The 19768-nt window shown below is 42.7% G+C and overlaps 1 protein-coding gene, 1 long non-coding RNA gene and 1 other non-coding gene across 4 annotated transcripts in view; all 3 read right to left on the bottom strand.

Moving 5' to 3' along the window:
• Positions 1-538: 538 nt before the first annotated feature.
• Positions 539-1240, bottom strand: LOC129405763 (uncharacterized). Its single transcript, XR_008630761.1, has 2 exons — positions 963-1240; positions 539-704 (listed from the first exon to the last, which is right to left on the bottom strand). It is a non-coding gene; the product is annotated as an uncharacterized LOC129405763 (long non-coding RNA).
• On the bottom strand, positions 782-911 carry LOC129406336 (small nucleolar RNA SNORA24). Its single transcript, XR_008630943.1, has one exon. It is a non-coding gene; the product is annotated as a small nucleolar RNA SNORA24 (small nucleolar RNA).
• Positions 1241-11979: 10739 nt separating the features above from the next.
• Positions 11980-19768, bottom strand: part of LOC101552197 (N-deacetylase and N-sulfotransferase 3) — a 169618-nt gene continuing 161829 nt past the window's right edge. For both annotated transcript variants that reach the window (XM_055142489.1, XM_055142490.1), the window contains exon 14: positions 11980-14108. In XM_055142489.1, the coding sequence (XP_054998464.1) occupies positions 13989-14108 (120 nt within the window). In that variant the 3' untranslated portion in view covers positions 11980-13988. The remainder of the gene's footprint in view (positions 14109-19768) is intronic.

The following is a 19768-nucleotide window of genomic DNA, read 5'->3' as shown; positions in this document are numbered from 1 at the left end:
CACAAAATTCTTAACTGGTGCTTACCTAATGGTGCTTTATACTTCCTAGAGTAGCCTCAACCTTTTCCTAGGTTTGCGAATTTCGTACAATATAGTATCAGGCATTACTCACACTGAAGATGTGAGCTGCCTGGAGTACAAACACAAGGGCCCAGGGGAAACGTGTCTAGAGGGCGAAAAATGCCGGTGCCCTTGGATCATACTTCAACAAGGACAAGCAAGGTGACTGTGTTTTTGAGGGTGGCACCCCCGGCATTACTTGTGATGACCCCAGCGCTCCAGCTCGACTCCAATCCACAAGTCAAGAGCTCGCTCAGTCTGTTAAGTACAATTTGTAAAATGTGCTTTCATCGCAGCCAAAATTTTTCTGGGGGGGGGCTAATGTTCAACGAGAAAATTTGTATAAATAAAGCGCACAGCTTTTCCGTGTGTCCTCCTTGACGGAAATCCCTGCACACCGCGATCCCCTCCCCCACGCCCCTTCGTGACACGCGCAATGACATCCCACTGCCCCACTTAATAACGGGAGTCGAGAAAAGGCCCACACACATCACTTTATTGATCACGTACCCTGAACTTACACTCCACAATCACGCGGGCCTGCACCGAGCGTTGTCTCCGGGTTTCTGGAACGTTCGTCACCGGCCCGCCCTCAGTCGTTCAATTTGCAGTGACGAAGGGCTCGTGGGCTCCAACTTAATTACCTGCAAGAAAATTAAAAACTCCACCTTCACAAGCCCGATCTGCAGACACGCAGCCCACGGGGCCGCCCCCGCCGCGCGCCTGTCCCTCGTGCAAGTCAGAACCTGGCACCAACGGCGCGGTGCCAGCTTTGCCAATCAACAAGGGTTGCTCTTCCATGGCTAGGAAGGGAGGCTGCCACGGGCGGCAGGTCCCAAAGACACATGGAGGGTCCCCGGCCCCCGCGAGGCGGCGCGCGCACGCCCGGGGGCGTCACTCACCCCGCGAGGCGTCAGTCCCGCCGCCGGCCACGCGCCGCCCCTGCCAGGCCACGGGCTGCGTCCACTCCCCGCGCGCGAGCCGCGGGCTCAGCCCGGGGCCCACGAGCCGCCCGTGAGGATCATTTCAGCCCTCGCGAGACGCTCCGGGGCCCTTCGGTCCTGCGGCCTAGAACGTTCCAAACGCGCACCCGCCTGCGGGCCGAGGCGCTCCGGGGCCCGCGGCATCGCGCAGGAGCCGAAGCAAGGCCGCCGAGTCAAGGGCACCACCCGCGCTTCCGGACGCGAAAGGCCGAGCGCGCGCTGGCTCGCTCTCTTATAGCGCCGATGACGCACTTCCGGGCGAAGAGGACTAGGGGGCGGGGCTTCCATGGATCCGCCCTCCCCCCCACCCCTCCGCAGCTCCGGCTCGGGCCCGCCCCTTGCGTCAGTTCCGCCTGACGGCTCCGCCCTGCCCGGGGTCTCCGTTTCGGACGCACGCGCGGAGGAGGCAGGCGCAACGTTCTCGCGGGAGTTTGAAATCCTTTCCGCTCGTTTGCGGGGCACTGCGAGGACGCCTTCGTGCTCTATTCCAAGGCTGTTTTGTTTTTTTTTTTTAATTTTATTAATTTTTACCCGTGGCGTATTCGATATGCCAAAATCAGTAACAAGTCTCACAATGGAGACCTTACTGGTGCCCGATCGAGGAAATCGATGAGCAGCGGGATGACAGTGACAGTGACAGTGACAGTTTTCTATTTTGACGTTATCTTTGTTGCGGAAGCACCAGGCTGGACGGACGGTTTTCTTCCTAACACGTGGGTGGGCCAGTTTCTAGGGATTTGCTTTCTCCCTTCGGAGGAGCCCCCGCGGCCTCCGACCGTGGATGCAGGAGAGAGGCGCAGGCGTCCCCCGAGAGGTGCCCCCGGTCCTCTGGCCCGTCGCTAAGGCTCTGCTTCCGAGCACTGGCCCCCTCGACCCCCACCTGCTTCTCCGAATCCCGCCCGCAGCGATCCCTTAGGGCCAACCCAGAATAAGCCCTGAGCATTCCTGGGTTTAGCACTCCCCACCTCCCCCAACGTATTTTAAAAATTAAACTATCATGAGATACATAGGTCCAGAGGTGTTCATGTTTGGGTTTCCATCATACAATGTTCCAACATGTGGCCCTTCACCTAATGTACACAAGGGTACTTTCCCATCATCAAAACCCTCAGTTTTATTTCTACCTCCCTACCCCCAGCCTACCGCTAAGGCAGGTACTTCTCTCCTTTCGGGGATTATGGTTTTCAGTACAGGTGCTGAAAGGTTATCAGGTATCTCCCTTTACCTGCTTTCGGCATTCAATTCTTGTCCAGCGTGATTATTTCCAACTATCATCGCTATAATGGTCTCTTCTCTATCCTAAGCGTCCCCTTTTTCCCATTTGTGGCGAGCATCTAACCATGGGCTGGTCCTCCTGGCCCTGGTTTCTACTGTCCTTCCATAATCTCACAATGTTTTTTATATCCCACAAATGATTGCTATCATTTTATGCCTGTTCCTCTCCTCTGACTCATTTCATCAGCATGGTACTCTCCATTTATTTGTAAGCAAATTCCATGACTTCATTTTCCTGGTGGCTGCATAGTATTCCATTGTTAGATGTATTGTAGATTCTTTATCCAGTTATCTGTTCTTGGGCACCTGGGTTGTTTCTAATATCTGGATATTGTTAATAGTTCCTGCAAAGAACATGTAAGTGCAGATTTCTTTTTGAGCTCTCCAGGGGTGTATTTCCAGAAGTGGAATTGCTGTATCTCAGGGAAGCTATAGAAGTTACAACCATGGTAGTTCCCATGTACCCTTTATCCAGTTTCCACTGTTAACATTTGTAGTGCCATATATATAGGGCATTGACACCGAAACCAACATTGACACCGTTAATTACACTCCATATTTAATGAAGTCCAGATGTTGGATGTTGACTGAAGCAGAGTCCAATAATGCAACAACCAAGTTCCTGGTTCAAAATCATAGTATGAGATAACTGCTGTCTTAGGAGAATAAGTTTTAGGATAATTTGTTATTCATCAATCCATGACTCATACACATGGCATCTTCTTGGAACAGAAGTGAGACCAATTCAGCTTGAATAGCGTAAAAAGTGGGAAGTGAAGTTAGAAAAGCAATTAGGACCTTATAAATTGTCTGATTTTAGTTTATGTTGTTGTTGTTATTGTTTTCTTGGACTTTTGTTTTTAAGTTACTTTAGTAGCCACTGCAAAGTTCTGAGTAGAGAAGTGATTTTCCATGTAGGAGTAACTTTTTTTTTTTTGAAGATTATGTTCAAACAGAATAGTGATTGGAATGGGATTAAATAGGAACATCTGTTAGACTAGTGAAAAAAATATAGATGAGAAGATGGTTTGGAGTTAGTGGTAGCATTGGAGAAAAAGAATTCAATTCTGGGTTTATTTATATAGAATTAAAATATTTGATGATAGACTGGATATAGGATACATGAGAAAAGTGTAGGTATGAGTAGTAGCCCTTGGGAATATCAGTATGGAGCCGCTAAAATAGATTTAACTGAGATACTGAGAGAGGCTGTGGGATCTGAAATGGGCTGAGAAAGTTTTTCAAAGAAAAGGGAAATGACAGGAGCTGGAGAGATAGTATGTCTGGTAGGGTGCTTGCCTTGCACGCAGACCACCCAGGTTCACCACCCCCCTACCCCCCACTCCTCAGAATCCCTTAGTACCACCAGGAGAAATTTCTGAGTACAGAGCCAGGAGTCCCCCTACACATCACTGAGTGTGGTTCCAAAAGAGAAATGACAGACTGTGCATGGTACAATATTGTCGTTGAGAAATAGCCATTGAAATTGGCAGCATGAATATCACTTGGGACATTGTTGAGAGCAATTCTGGAGAAATGAGAGGATGAGAATAGGCTCGGATAACTTGTTTGAGCTGCTACTAGAGAGGGAAAGAGATGTAGGATCAGAAGTACTATTATTATTGTTTTAAAACTAGTGATCAATGTAAAGCTTGTTTACATTCACATCAGAAAGATTCACTAGGATTGGGAAAATGGATGCAGGATGGGGAGAACTTCTTGATTGAAGAGTTGGCATGTTGTAACTCAAAGCAAGAGTTAGCTGAGTGCAGCCAATTCATTTACAGGATCAGCAGTATTTGTACCAATGCTGGTAGGTGAGTGAATTTAGTAACAGTATCTTCTGAATGTCATTTTTTAAAATCTTTTCCCTTCTCCATAGTGTTAGCAATGTTGGGGATGACTGACTAGGTGGCATTGTGTAATAGAGGAGAGGAAAGGTTTGAGAGTATGAATAGAGTTGTAGTAGGGGGGAACTTATTGTATATCTTTTCTACACCAAGTTCAGTTGACTAGGTGTGGATGTGAACCTAATAGACTTGAAATCATCAAGGGTTGCAGCTTGCCAAGAAGGGAAGGGGAATGAATGCAAATGAGTGGTTATCATGGAATTTAGACCAGATAGATTACAGTATATGTTGAATGAGGGACATTGGAAAGGTAAGTCGTATCATTCATTTTTAAATGAGGGTAGATCAAAGGCATTTGGAGCTGAGTTACATTTGGAGACTAAATGTCACCATGAATGATGACATATACCTGTATGTAGATATTCAGGGAATTCAGCAGGCAACACTTTGAGGCATTTATGGTTTAGCATGACAAACTGTAGAGTTGTTCAGTTGTTGCTTACATTGCCTCTGATATCATAAGTGTTATTGCCTGATGTGGTTGTAGAAATGTGTGTGAGTAAGATTTTGCATCCATACTCACTTCTCAAAATCTCTCTTACTCTTCTTACCATATTACTGTTCTTCCAAGATGCTTTAGGACACTTAGTTGAATCCATTTACTACTGATTTTTTCCCAGTAGCATGCCTTTATGTAAAAGAAAGTTTGTTCCACATTTAATATGTCAATATGTTACACCAAAATGGAAGATATGGTTGTTCTTTTGGAGTATTTATATGCTAATATGTGTAAAATATAAAATATATATATAGAAATAATTTGAAATTTTAGTAATTACTAATTTATTTTTTTAATTATTTTACACTATAGGTATTTCATGACACGAAATACTTACAGTGGTACTCAGATCCAAAATTATTTGCTCCCTCATCCATAATGATATGTCTATAATTTATATTAGTGATCTGTAATCTCTGTTAATGAAATAATAAACTTATGTTTGCACTGTAGCAGTGTCACTGTCATCCCGTTGCTCATCGATTTGCTCGAGTGGGCACCAGTAACGTCTCCATTGTGAGACTTGTTACTGTTTTTGGCACTTCGAATAAGCCACGGGTAGCTTGCCAGGCTCTGCCTTGTGCGTGGGATACTCTCAGTAGCTTGCTGGGCTCTCCAAGAGGGATGGAGGAATCAAATCTGGATCAGCCTTGTCCAAGGCAAATACCCTACCCGCTGTGCTATCACTCCAGTCCAAAGCATTTGATTACCAAATAGAAAATTATAGAATAACTAACTTGTAGTTGACCATGTTGAGTCAAATATTAGAATCTATGCTGCTCTGTGCAGTCACATAATTTTTCTTTTAGTCTCCAATTTACTGTAAATTTCAGAAAGATGTTTGTTCTGCAAAGATTTTAATTAAAGCTGAATATATTTCTAAAGTTCAAAAATAAGACTGAAAATAAATTTAGCAAAGATTTTAATGAATGTATTGCTGAAGTTCAAAACAAGATTAAAAATAAGTAGAAAAAAAGAGGAAAATTATCTTTCTTCTTTGATATCAACTAATATTTGATGGTTAAATTTTTTTCTAGCTATAATTAATATCTACTGGTTTTAAACTAATTCACTAACAGGAGGCCAGAGAGAGAGTACAGAGTCTAGGGCACTTGTCTTGCATGCAGCTAACCTGGCTTCGGTCACTGTGAAGAGGAAAGGGTTGTCTTCAAGACAAGCTGCCGTCATCTTTGTAGTCACAGCTGCATGGTCTGATTGTTTTTTTTTTAAGAAGGAAGAAGTATTTCTGTTCTTAGATTGATAGTAGCTTATTTTAGTACCGCTGGTTCAGTTAGTTCATTATTTGGTTTTGTTTTGTTTGGGGGCCATACCTGGGCTAACTCCTGGATCTGAATTTAGGGATTGATCACTCTTAGAAACTTTATTTAGGTAGAATAAAAAAATTCAGGAAGCATCCTTCCAATTTTGTAGAGGCCACTAGGTGGCTCTGTTATCCTGTTAGTTGGGTTTTTAAAACCCTTAGTTTTGAATGAAATATTTTCAATCATTGTGAATGTGTGGATAATAATATGAAAATATCTGCCTATGTGATGGCTTTACAAACATGCTCTCAAATCCCCAGTTATAATACATATCTAGGGTGAATACTGAAACTTTTATTATCTGCTGGAAAAGAACAACTTTCCCCAGCATAGATAAGTAAGGATTTAATTGCAATATCATGGGCCTTCCTCTGTGAAAACTTGATTTTAAGTGTAAATTGATCAGGCAGAGATTTAATTCAGGTTTTACTGTCTGAATCATTTAAATTGATAGTTTTTTCTTTTGTTTTGGAACCATCCCAGTGGTGCGTAGGGGTTGCCACTTGCTCTGTGCTCAGGGATCACACCTGACAGGCTGGGGACCATAGGTAGTGCCTGTTCTCATTGCATGCAGATAAGCACCCAACCCCCTGAGCTGTCTCTGTGGCTATTCCTAAATTGATACATGTTTTTATGTGGAGTGTACCAAGGTAGACAAATCTATTGAAGGAATGAAATATTTACGAGTCTACCAGAGAGCAAGCATGCAATACCATTCCTACCTGTGGTAGCCCTTGGTACTTGATATGTGCTCATTGATGCTTGAAAAAATGGGGTTGGATGGTACAAGTGAAAAATTGTGGAGGAGGGGCTGGGGAGATAGAACAGTAGGGAGGGAGCACGAGGCCTCACGAGTTTCATCCCCAGCATCCCAGATAGTCCTTCGAGCCCCACCAGGAGTGATCCCTGAGCACAGAGCTAGGAGTAAGCCCTGAGCACTGGTGGGTATGGCCCAACCCTCTTCCCACTGCTTGACTCTGTTTACTCCAATCTTAATTTAAATTAATGTAATTCATCATTATTATTTTTTACTGATTTAAAATTCATTTTTATTGAGTCACAGTGATATACATATTTACAAAGTTGTTCATGATTGGGTTTCAGTCATATCATGTTCCAACACCCGTCCCTACACCAGTGTACTTTTCCCACCACCAACAGTCCTGCTCCCCACCCCACTGGCTGGCACTAACGTAGGCAATTTTCTTCTCTCTGTCTCTTTCTCTGTTTGTCTGTCTGTCTTCCTTTCTCTCCTTTTGGACCTTATAGTTTGCAATATAGATAATGAAAGGTTATCAGGTATATCCGTTTACCTACTTTCAGCACACAGTTTCTGTCCAAAATGATCATTTCCAACTATTTTGTCCAGTTGGTCCCTTCTCTATCCTAACTGTCCTTTCTCCCCTACATACTCCTGTGGCTGTAAGGATGAAACTGACGCCATGACAGCTAACATTAAAAGTTTTGACTAGGTCTAAGTTTCTGTTTCCCAAAAACTGAACTTGCAATTTCTGGTAAGCTCGCAGTTGAGTAACCTGCCCAAAGACGGAACTGCTAGAGCATCTGACTGGTCATGAGGGACACTATGTCTCCCCCCCCCCCTTTTTTTTTGAACAACCACAAACTGATCAACCGTTATCAAATGTTGACCAATTGCTGCCCACTGTTGCTTGATTCTTCTGCTTGCTTAACCTTGAAACCTATATAATCTGCTTGTGACTTGGAGTCGGAGTTCTTGTCAAGACTCCGCTGCGCTGGATGAGACTTGGATCCTAACTTGAGCTAGCAATAAAGTTCCTTTGCTTTTGCGTTATCGTGTGTGGACTTGGTCTCTCCGTAACTGGGAATCTGAAATTTGGGCATAACATGGAAAGCTTCCAACGATTGACCAGTCATCCTGAACCCTGTTTACCCTGGCCTTGGACATTAGTCTCATACTATATAGAGACATTTTTATATCCCACAAATGAATAGTCTAAATTAATGTAATTTAATTTTATTATAATTTAATTTATTGGGTTTACTTATCTATTTTGGATATTTTTGTTTTATATTATTTATAATATATTTTATAATTTATAATATTATATTATTTATATATCTTGCCCGCATGCTTGGCTGTCTTCCCCGGGACCCCTTGGAGGGGATGGGCTCCGGCTTCCCTCCCCGCCCTGAGCAGAGGTCCCGGCAGCCAAAGACCTCCAGAACCTAGCCACAGCCATGCTCAAGGCCCCTCTCCATACATTCGGACAAGCCTCACGCATGAAGGGACCAGCAGAGGAACCCAGGTGTGTGGGACCGGGGCTGAGACCTCCAAGCCTGCTTGGATCGGACTGGGCCTTTTCCGCCCAGATTTCCCATTTTCCAGTAGCTAGGCCGTCATACCCAGGGACTGCACTATTTTGATGGTATATTGTTTTGTGGGCCTTTAAAATTTTTGTTTTCTTGAAACAGTAACAAATCTCACAATGGAGACGTTACTGGTGCCCACTCGAGCAAATCAATGACCAATGGGATGACAGTGACAATGACAGTGAAGGAGATAAATTCTGAAATAATACGCTAGAACCCTAAGAGTGCAAATTTCAAGCTTGCATTTCTGTTTATGGTGGTTGAAACAAAAAAAATCATATTCAGAGCGTTATTTACTAAACAGAGGAAAGAAGACAAGCCTTCTCTCGTCCAACTGTATAAATTATGCATAATAACTCAGAATAAGATCTGGTTTCCATTTCAGTTATTGATTGGAACTAGCGCATTCTGGCATCAGCGGTGGGGACAGCAGGCACTTCCTGCATTTAATTTACCCCCTCATAACAAAGAAGCAGCTTGATGCAGACAGTTTTATGTAAGGTTTGTCACAGAATCTGTGTGCTTTGCAAATGTTTCACATTTCATTTGCCTTAATTCTATTTTCTGTATGATAAAATGTGGGTAGATGCATTCATCCAAAGAATATCTTGGAGGCTTTGTGTGCTATGTGTATAAATTTGTGAAATATGCTTTGACTTCCTTGAAAGGGATGGCTGGTCAGATAAAAAATTTGACCTAAAATCTGGCAAGCTTATATCTTGTTAAATACTTACTGACATGCTTCATTACTTCACTTTTTAAGAGAGAATCTGGAAGAGATGGTGAAAATGTAGGTCGTCCCAGTTTTAGGGATTTGTTAATCTTTGCCTTTCTAATAATGGAAGTCACTGTCACTGTCATTCCGCTGCTCATTGATTTGTTCCATCGGACACCAGTCACGTCTCTCATTGTGAGACTTATTGTTACTGTTTTTGGCATATCCAATACGCCACGGGTAGCTTGCCAGGCTCTGTTATGTGGGCGTGCGATACTCTCGGTAGCTTGCCGGACTCTCCGAGAGGGGCCGCATGAAAGGCGAATACCCTACCACTGTGCTATCTCTCTAGCCCCAATAATGGAAGCAGACTGAGAAATAAAAATACAAAGATTAAGGTAGTCATAGGATTAAGGGAAGAAGGTGCAAAGGGTGCACCTAAGATCCATATAGTTAAATGATGAGTGAACTGATTCTATGTTGGGGCAGTTTTTAAAAGTGCTAAAGATAGAAGGAATGTCTGGAGACAAATTGGCAGTGAATGGCAAAAACTAGTGGTAGCATGGGCATGTGAAAGTGGCCCCAGGTGAGATGCTTATGCAAAGCAAATTCTGTATGTGCTTGGGAATGGAACTGTAAAAAACTAAAGTCTCGCCGAACGGGCGTGTGCACTCTCGGGCTCTCCAGGGGGCTCTGTCTCACCGCCCATGTTTGGTGCTCTGGAACCACTGTGTGTGGCTGTTGGTCAAGGGCAGGCGACGGAAGGAAGAAGGCCAAACTGGTTGCTCGATCAGTTTATTTCATTCTCTCTCTCTGCTTCTCTCCCGGTTCTTGATCTGTCTCTGGATCTGGCCCCCCAACCACTCTTAACCACCTAATTAAATCCCCCCAGAATGAGGGGGTTGGGGCGTACACATAGGTGTGGTCACAATCAATAGGGGTAAGGTTCCTTTCCCTTAGGGGATGCTTCTCCTAGGACTGATTCTCTTTCAGCAGGAGGATCCACCCAAAGGCGGGGTCCCATGAGTGTGTTTCTCTTCTCCTCATCCAGCAAACATACAAGCATTCATAATATTAATCATTTTGTATGAACACAATAAGAAATGCATTAAAGCTTATAGAATTGCTCTCCTGGGGCCATCTCAATCTCAGACTACAGTGCTCAGGCCAGATTAGTCTTTCCTATTCCTAGCAGGGTCCTAGTCTCATCATTACTTTTGGATCATGACAGCATTTGCCCACGATCAAGCTCTTAACTTATAGTTAAGAATTAGGCACTTTGGCCAGGCCCATCTCGATGCCAGGGTAGCACATAACTCACCGCTTACCCTGGATCCATCCTGTCCCTCGTCAGGACCCTGCTTTTAGGGTGCTAGGAACTGACGGCAACTGAGGCTTACTCGGAGAAAGCAGATGCCTGGGAATGAATAATATTTGAAGCCAATTAAGTCCCAAGTTACAAAAGCATAATATTGTCTTCTTGTGTCTATACAAAAAAGGACATGGCTCTGAATAAACTATGCAAAGGACTCAAGGAGAAGAGAAAAACAATATTTACAAGTCAACAGAACACTAAGAAAGAAGCTACAAATAAACACAGAGGAATGGGAGCATTGTAACAGGAGTAACCCAATAAACCTAAATTATCAGAGGCTATGTTATCCTACATGGAACCAAAGTCGCACTCTGCCATCCGTTTTCATCCTCAGAAGTCAAATTGATGGCTTGAATGAAAAATTCCCTCACTTTTAGGTAAAAAGAAGATGATATTTCAAGCCAATATAGAAATAATTTCCTGAATATTTTCATCCAAGTACTCATTGCTCTTCCTCCGACTGTGAACACCTGGGAGATGAGTGGTGAGGGCAGGAATGTGACTCCCAAGAAGACATGCTGAAACTCTGTGCTAGGCGGTATCCGAGGCGAGGCCACTTGGGCAGTGTAGACCTGAGTCAGGAGGGTAATTTGAAATGCACAAAATGCTTTTGTACTGAAGTAACTGTGTGTGTGTATGTGTTTGCATGTGTGTGTGTGTGTGTGTGTGTGTGTGTGTGTGTGTGTGTGTGTGTGAACACAGGTCTTATGCATGCAGCATTCTGAAATATTTGAGTAATTTACTGCCTTCCTGTTAGCAAGCCTTGGAGTTATGGACTTAAATGTATTTCCTCAAAATTGTAGTAACAATGTCTCTGGATAGCATAGTATTTTTATATATCTAAATTAACCTGCCATCCATGATGATAATATTTTTAAATAAAAGGAACTCCAGGTTATATATGTGTGTGTATGTGTGTATGTGTGTATGTGCGCGTGTGTGTATGTGTGTATGTGCGTGTATAAATTTTTATTTTTTGGCCCCCACCTAGCTGTGCTAAGGGCTTGCTCCAGTCACTGAGCTAAGGGGTATCTCCTGGTGTGGCTCTGGGGAACACATATAGCTCTGGGGATCAAGCCCTGATTGGCTGCATTTAAGGCAAGTGCCTTACCCACTCTCCTGTCTCTCTAGTCCAAACTTAACATATTGTAAGTTCTAAAGAAAGGACCAATTTGTGGGCAGCAGATACTGAAAGATGCAGATTCCTTCCATTTCTCAAGTCTGTTAGGCAAAAGCTACCCTATTCTCTTACTTTCTTATTTTAGGATTCCATGGGAACTGTTTTACATTCATTAGAATTGAATAAAAGAACTCACTGACATTATTAGAAGGCTCTATGAAAGGTTATACTATTAAACTTATTTTCCATGTGTCTCTCCATTTTCCATTATATCAGTGGTCTCTGTACTCTCTACCAACCTCCCACTCTGTCTCAGGCAACAAAAATCAAAACCTAAAATCACCAGACCTGAACACTTCATTTTCTTATCACAGTTTATTGTTGTACATATGAGGTACCATGCTACTATCAGAATTATATCCAGTTTTTTTTTATTTTAAAAAACTCAGAGAAAAAATGTTTTCAGTAATTTTCATTCAATGTGAATGACAAGAATATTATAGCTATAAACATTGAAATAAGCATTTCATTTCTTCCTGAGGAAGTTTCATATTTTAAGGAATGAAAAAGGAATTCTATACAAAGCTAGCTGTAAATCACATTACTTCTCGTGTGTATTTCTGTAACTTTGAGAAGGGCATAATACCCATCAGAAGAATATAATGTTGACAGTATGCGTGTCTTCTAGGATTGGGCGGGGCTTCAAAGATGACTGAGAAGTCCCGTGCCTTTGCACGTGGCTGCTCTGAGTACCATAACACCTGCCCTGTGAATGAGACCTGGTAGCTACGAACTCTTGCTTTTCCTTCTTTCAGTACATGCATCTAGTATGTTTTTCACATTGACTTCAAAGCTGAGTTGTTCAGTTGTATTTATTTGACTCTCCAAAATGGTGATTTTAACAGTTTTGTTTAGTGGACTCATCATCTCATCTCAATCTATTAAAACATAAATAACTCAAATTTTTTGGGTGCTGGTGGTTGTTTACAGTAGAAATATTGCCATCAGCATGGAAATATGGCAGAGTAAATAACTGAGGGGACCTCCCTTCACTGTTTGACCCTTGAAAGCTAATTTCCTCAGGGGAGATGAAGGATGATGAGCATTTTTGAGCATGCAGGCAGTTGCTGCTTCAGAGCAGACTGTGGTAAGCAAGAAGACTGAGTTTACATGTTTGTCTAAATGATTCTCATCTTGGCTTTTTTGGGGTGCCACACCTGGTAGTGCTCAGGGATTACTCTATTTTGCACTCAGAGATCTCTCGTGGAGGGGATCAGGAGTCCAGTGGGGTTCCGGGGATCTAATCTAGGTTGGCTATATGCAAGGTACGCATCCTACATGCTATTCTCTCTCCCCAGCCTGGACATAGAGGTTCTTAAATAATTTAAGTGTAAATAACTTACCACATAAAGAAATTGCTTCATTTTCACTTACTATGTTACGCTCTGAAAATTACTAGAAATGTAGTAATTTTCACATTTAAAAGGCATCGGCATTTGGAGATGAACTCAGATTCTGTACTAGTGTTTTTGTAGAATCAGGATTCCTGGAGCAGAGCCGTAGTTCACAGGAAGGGCACGTAAATCGCCAGCGATAAAGCATCAGGCGCTTTAGTCAGTATGCTTCATGTAGTTATTTACTGTTTTGGTGTATTTATTTTGTTTCTATTTACCGTCCAACCGCTTTACAATAAATATTTCAGTGTAGTAATTATGGTGGAGGAGTTAGTATTACATAAATACATTAGACTATATGAAAATTCACTTTTTTTTTTTTGCCACAATGTCTCTTTTGGAGCCGGTAAAGCCATCTATAACATTTCCATTCTGATCTAGTACAAATTGTGATTTATAATTCTTCCTAAATACTTCAATAGGCTTAGAGTTTGGCAAGCATTTTTCATGGGTGTTATGCCTTTGGCATTTTATGCTCCAGTGTGATGTTTATTTTGCTTCTTGTTTTGTAGGACACTTTAGAGGATCAAAGAATAAACCATTTTACAAGCAAACGGTGGTCTAAAAAGTCTACAGAGACACAATCTGACTTGAGATACAAAAATGTAAATATCACTACCAAATGAAACAGTTCTGCATTTGTCTCTGGTCGCTTTGTGTTCGCTGCTATTGACACCCACACGAGCGCCCAGTATTCTACAATAATCCCGCCGGCTCAGACCCGGGTCCGAGAACGGCCGTGGGCCTCAAGGCTTTAGAACAGACACTTTTCCTTTCCCCTTTTCCTGATCATCCACACGCAAGCACATGGGAGGGACTGGATCTGCTTTCTCATCCGAAGAGGTATATGTCTTGACAGCGTTTGGGGCAGCTTCCGGGAGCGTCGGGCGGAAGGCGGGTGTCTCCCACGGTCTGTCGTGATGCTATCTCACTTTCTGCAGCTCCTGTCGCAGCCAGGACGGCAGGGGCTGCCCCAGTCTGTGCAGCAGCTTGGACAGTTCCACGTTGTGGTCTCGGTAGTAGCTTGAAAGAAAGGCTCTGCTCTGGGGGGTGGAGGGGACAACAGGACATTGTCTTTACTAAGGTACATTTCACGGAACTGCTGATGTTCATGTTTGCATCAGATGCTGCGACAAGTGTAAATGTGTGGACTGTTTATGTAGCCTCCAAATTAATTGTTCTTCAAAGTATGCATTATGCAGATATGGGCTGTTTTAAGTAGGAAAAGGACATTAGTACTAAACATGTGATTTATTTGCGCTGAAAAATAATCTGAGGTGCTATAAAAACAGTAGAACCCCGGATTGGGTTTAATAGAATGTCCCATTAGAGTCATTCTGCTGAGTTTAGTAAATTTATAATACAAAATACTCCTTTGTCATCATTAGTTTAGATTATTAAGGTGATATTAAAGTCTTTAAGGAAGGTCTATATAAAATATTCATCGCTCTGTGACCAACCATAGAAATGCAGTAAGTAAATGTAAACCCCACTATATTTATACTGTTTGAGCCATGGGAGGAAAAGAATGCCTGACCTTATAGGGAAGGCGATTTCCCTTCAGGAAAGACAAATATTTTAATAATGGAAATGGTCACAAATGGAAAGGACTGTGCTGGAAGGTGGCAGTTAGTTGGGTTTTGACAGTGGGTTCCTGAATAATGTTCATTTAGTGATGATTTATTTCAATATGAAGGAGAAAAAGATCATAGGTGACATTGAACAAAGCAGTGTTGAGGGTCTGATTTTATTATGAGTTCTTTCCCTTAACCTTAGCACTTTCCCAGAATCAACAGTTGGTGCTGGAACTTCCTCAAATAGCCTGGATGACCATTGGTAGCAATATTGTGAATGGGTGTTTCTTGCATCTCTAGCTATGCCTCTGTGCTTCATACAATTCTGAGATGGGTTTTTCGTTGTTGTTGTTAGACATTTAAGAAGTCAATTATTTACTTCTTTGTGCTTTTTGTTTGTGTTATATGTCACATTCTATTTTAAAAGCCAGATAAAGTAGTCTCATTTAGTCTTCCTAGTTTCTGTGTAACTGATTTCTCTTTGGGGAGGGGGAAGGTTGCTTTTTGGCCACACCTGGCAGTGTTCAGGCCTCCTGACTCTGCACTCAGGGTTCACTCTTGGTGGGATTTGGAACCATCTGGGGTGTTGGGGAGCAAACCAACACCTGCAGGCAAGGCAAGCACCCTATCTACCATATCATCTCTCTGGCTCCTGTCACTGTGACTTTTGCAGTAGTTATGATCACTGAAACAAGATGGAATGTCTGTGCTGTAATTTAGCTATTGCTGGTGACGGGAAGAACCCCAGTCTCTGTGATGCATCAGTCTCTCTCATTACTGAGACCTCCTCAATTACCAGCTCCAAAAGCACTAAGGACTCCAGCTGGCACAGTCAGGCTTAAAGAAAGGTGAACATTTGGGGCTGGAGTGAAAGCATAGCGGGTAGGGTGTTTGCCTTGCACGCGGCCAACCCGGGTTCGAATCCCAGCATCCCATATGGTCCCCTGAGCACCGCCAGGAGTAATTCCTGAATGCAGAGCCAGGAGTAACTCCTGTGCATCGCCAGGTGTGACCCCCCCCCCCAAAAAAAAAGAAAAGAAAGGCGGACATGAATTTTATTTCTGGATTTGATTACATCTGGAAGACCAATCATTTGGTACCTTCTTTATTGCTAACAGTCCTGGAATTTAGGAATAAAAGGTCTTTCTCTCATCCCAAACCCTCTTCATTCTGTTGTTTCCTTGACTGAGCAAACTCCTGTTTTGAGCAGCAGGAGACTCTTCGACTCCCGCCCTGTAGAGTATTGTGTACGAGTGTCTCTAGTCCAGATCCTCTCGAATATCCTGATAATTCTGCCTTGTTGCTCTTGTGGCCAGATATTCTCTTTGAGAATATAGTGTGTTCTGGCAATAGCTATGTTAGAACTCGGTGCTATGCCAGAATTCTTTTTGTGCAAGTTGTTATTTCTTCTAATGATCACGATAAGGGGTAATCATTTAGATGGTAAAATAACAGCTGAGATTCAAATATGTGCCATTGTAGCATGACTACTCACACAAACTTATAGGTGATCATATAGAATTAGAAAATAAGATTAATTTTTAAAATAGAATATAATTTATAAAAAAGTGAGCTAGGGAAGATGGCTGAAAGGGCTAGAACACATGCAGGACCCCAGGTTTGATCCCTGACTCTGCGTGATCTCCTGAGGATTACCGGGTGCAATGTCTAAGCTTGGAGGTGGGGCTGTCTGATGCCATGTGCTGCTGAGTGTGACCCGAACACCACCTCCCATCCCCAAGCAGATAAGAATCATATAATAAAGTCATGGTTATGCCATTACCCCCACCCTGCCGTTATTTAATTAATGAATATTATATGCTTGTGATTTGCAGAGATAACAGATTTAGTGATGTTGTTTTTAAAATGCCAGTTTCTGTTCCTTTGATGGAATGTATCTTGCGGAACAAAGTCAGACCCAAAACATTTCTGATACATCGTGTTTCAAAGGATCCTGTGATGTTATGGTAATCTTGAGGTAGAATATTTGAATTTTCTTTAGTAGGAGGAGAGGTAGCTAGCTTGTGATAGTTCCTCTTAATCTAGTATGTTCCACATATTTGTGTTGATCACCTTTTTTTTTTTTTTTGCTTTTTGGGTCACACCTGGTGATGCACAGGGGTTACTCCTGGCTCTGCACTCAGGAATTACCCCTGGCGGTGCTCAGGGGACCATATGGGATGCTGGGATTCGAACCTGGGTTGGCCGAGTGCAAGGCAAATGCCCTACCCGCTGTGCTAAGTGCAAGGCAAATGCCCTACCCGCTGTGCTATTGCCCCAGCCCCCTGTGTTGATAACCTTTATGAAGCCTCCTTTCTCCTCCCAGGAAACTTATAATTTGTATATAATCAGTCACTACCTCTAATAATGTGTCTATATGTAAACATAGTGAAATTTTGCTAATGTACATTTGCTCTTTGCCCAAACAAAACTAAGCCTTGGAATTCCCTGAGTCAAATGGATAAACATGGAGAGTATCATGCTAAGGGAAATGAGTCAGAAAGAGAGGGACAGACATAGAAGGACTGCACTCACTTGTGGAGTATAGAATAACATCACATGAAGCTGACATCCAAAGACAGTAGATACAAGGGCCAGGAGGATTGCCCCATAGCTGGAAGCCTGCTTCATGAGCGGAGGGAAGGCAGATGGAATAGAGAAGGGATCACTAAGAAAATGATGGCTGGAGGAATCAGTCGGGATGGGAGATGTGTGCCGAAAGTAGATAATCGATGAAACATGATGACCTCTCAGTGTCTGTGTTGCAAGCCATGATGCCCAAAAGGAGAGAGAGAGTATGGGGAATATTGTCTGCTATGGAGGCAGGGGAGGGTGGGAAAGGGGGGGTATACCGGGGATATTGGTGGTGGGGGATGTGCACTGGTGGAGGGATGGGTGTTTGATCATTGTGAGATTGTAACCCAAACATGAAAGCTTGTAACTATCTTATGGTGATTCAATAAAATTAAAAAAAAATTAAATAAAGGGTGAGAAGAATTTCTTTTGTTATTTGTAATAATCTTTTAAAAATCATACATGAGTTTATTCTCATAATGTGACTCTTGGTGATGCCCTTACAGCTTTAGGTGGTGACTGAGAACTAGAGGAGCTCAAACCCTTCATCAGAGGATGGGAGTGTTCGGCCTTACCTTCTGATCCCCACAAAAGGGAGAAAAGGGCTTGAGCGATCACTGATAGCCAACCGATGCTTCTATCCACCGGGCCTATATGATGGAATCCCCATGAAAGGCCCCCATTGAAAGAATTTGGAGGGCCACTGTGTTAATGGCCACACCCTGGAGTGCTTTATACCCGGAGTCCACAGGGCAGAAACAACTGTGCTCTGAATCCATTTGGGTCTTGTCTTACGCACCTCTCCACCGACTATTCACTGTGTCCTTTATAATGAATAGTTCCCCAAATAATATAAGTAACGTATGTACTTGTGTTTTGAAAGTTATCGTTGCAAATTCCAACCTGCTAAGGGAGTCGTGGCAACCATGGGTTTTGTTGGCAAGGTGTTCGGAAGTACCAGAAACCTGGGAAGTTACCACTTACTTTGGAGTCTCTGTGGATCTGTGGGCCTGTAGGACCGAGCCCTTCACCTCTGTGGTCTGCACTAACTCCAGGCAGTTAGAATCAGAATTAATCAACCGATAGGAAACTGAGTTCGTGTCTTAAGAAAGTGGGAGAACGGCCGGTGTGGAGGACTCACATGTGCAGTATCAGAAGGGCTTGAGCAGGACAGATATATCGATTTCTTTAAAACTTATGTTTTGTCTTTATTACCAAGTTTAATATTTGTCTCAGTATGTGTGCTTGCTAAACACAGAAGAAACTAAACAATAATAAGAAACATGCTTAAAATATTTTTCAACAATTTTAATGTAAAAATAGCTTTTTCATAAGGAAAATTGATATATTTTATGTTATTTTCTTGAAGTACTGTGAAAACAGTTCATGAATTTCTATAATTTCTATTCATATGTGAGAAATGTTTTCACAATGCTCTGAAGATATATTTTATAATCAACTACAGAAAACTGCAGTTCTGAGAATGCTGTCTATGAAATATTTTTATTTGTGCTTGGGCCACAGTCAGTTGTATTCAAGGCTGACTCCTGGCTCTGCATTCAGAAATAGTTCCTGGAGGGCTCAGGGGACCATATAGGGTGTCAAGGATTGAATCTGGGTTGGCTGTATGCAAAGCAAGCACTCTCCTTGTCAAGGTTTTCCATTGTTGTTAGTTTGTTGTTGTTGTTTTTTTCAGTGCCAGGAACAAACCTGGGTACAAGACAGGACTCCATGGGCGAGCTTTTTCCTCAACTCTTATTTGTTTATCAAAACAGCAGGAAGAAACCTTCCTCCCTTTGCCATTAGGTAGAATTTAACTGTGAGCTCAGCGAGGACAAGTTTTGTCTCTAGCAGGTTTGGATAGCAGAAAGGCTCCCAAAGCCCTAAGTATTCAAACACTCTTCATAGGCTGGAGGGGCAGCTCCAGGGGCTGTGTGTGTGCCTTGTATGGGAGGGCCCAGGTTAGAACCCGGGAATCCCTGGTCCCTTGAATATAACCAGGTGTCACCCCCAGCCACGAGTCTGTCTGAGCACTGAGGGTGTGGCCCCCAAACAAATAAACAGTGAAAGATTCAAGTCCTTTCAGACAGTCTTGGATTCTCACCTCACTACAGGACTCTTCGTTTATATCATCTTTTAAACATCATGGGGAAAATATCCTCAATGATATCTTAGCTTCTGAGTTAGAGCTTTTTTGTTTTAACAAATCATTTATGTGCCATTGTCATGTTCAAACAGTATGCTAGATGTATTTGTTATGAACTCAGTGATATAAATAAATGTTATAAAAGCACGAGGTGGAAATAGAGTCTATAAACTGTGAAAATCATAGGGTTCAGTGATCACCATCCGACCATCCTGAACAGGATAAACATGACAAGCTACCCTGCAGTGTGTGCAGCTCCGTCCTCCAAAGCCCTCGGTGTCTGCTGCAATGTGAGACACTTGGGAAATGGATTCTTTTATCTGTTTAGCACATTAGCAGTTCAAAGCTCAGCATGACAGTAATTAATATCATTATGTACATTGCTCTTAATTTGACAGACTTAATGAAA

The sequence above is a fragment of the Sorex araneus genome, chromosome 6 (genome assembly GCF_027595985.1).
Source record: "Sorex araneus isolate mSorAra2 chromosome 6, mSorAra2.pri, whole genome shotgun sequence".
In the NCBI taxonomy this organism is placed as follows: domain Eukaryota; kingdom Metazoa; phylum Chordata; class Mammalia; order Eulipotyphla; family Soricidae; genus Sorex; species Sorex araneus.
This window is presented reverse-complemented; position numbering and strand designations above follow the sequence as displayed.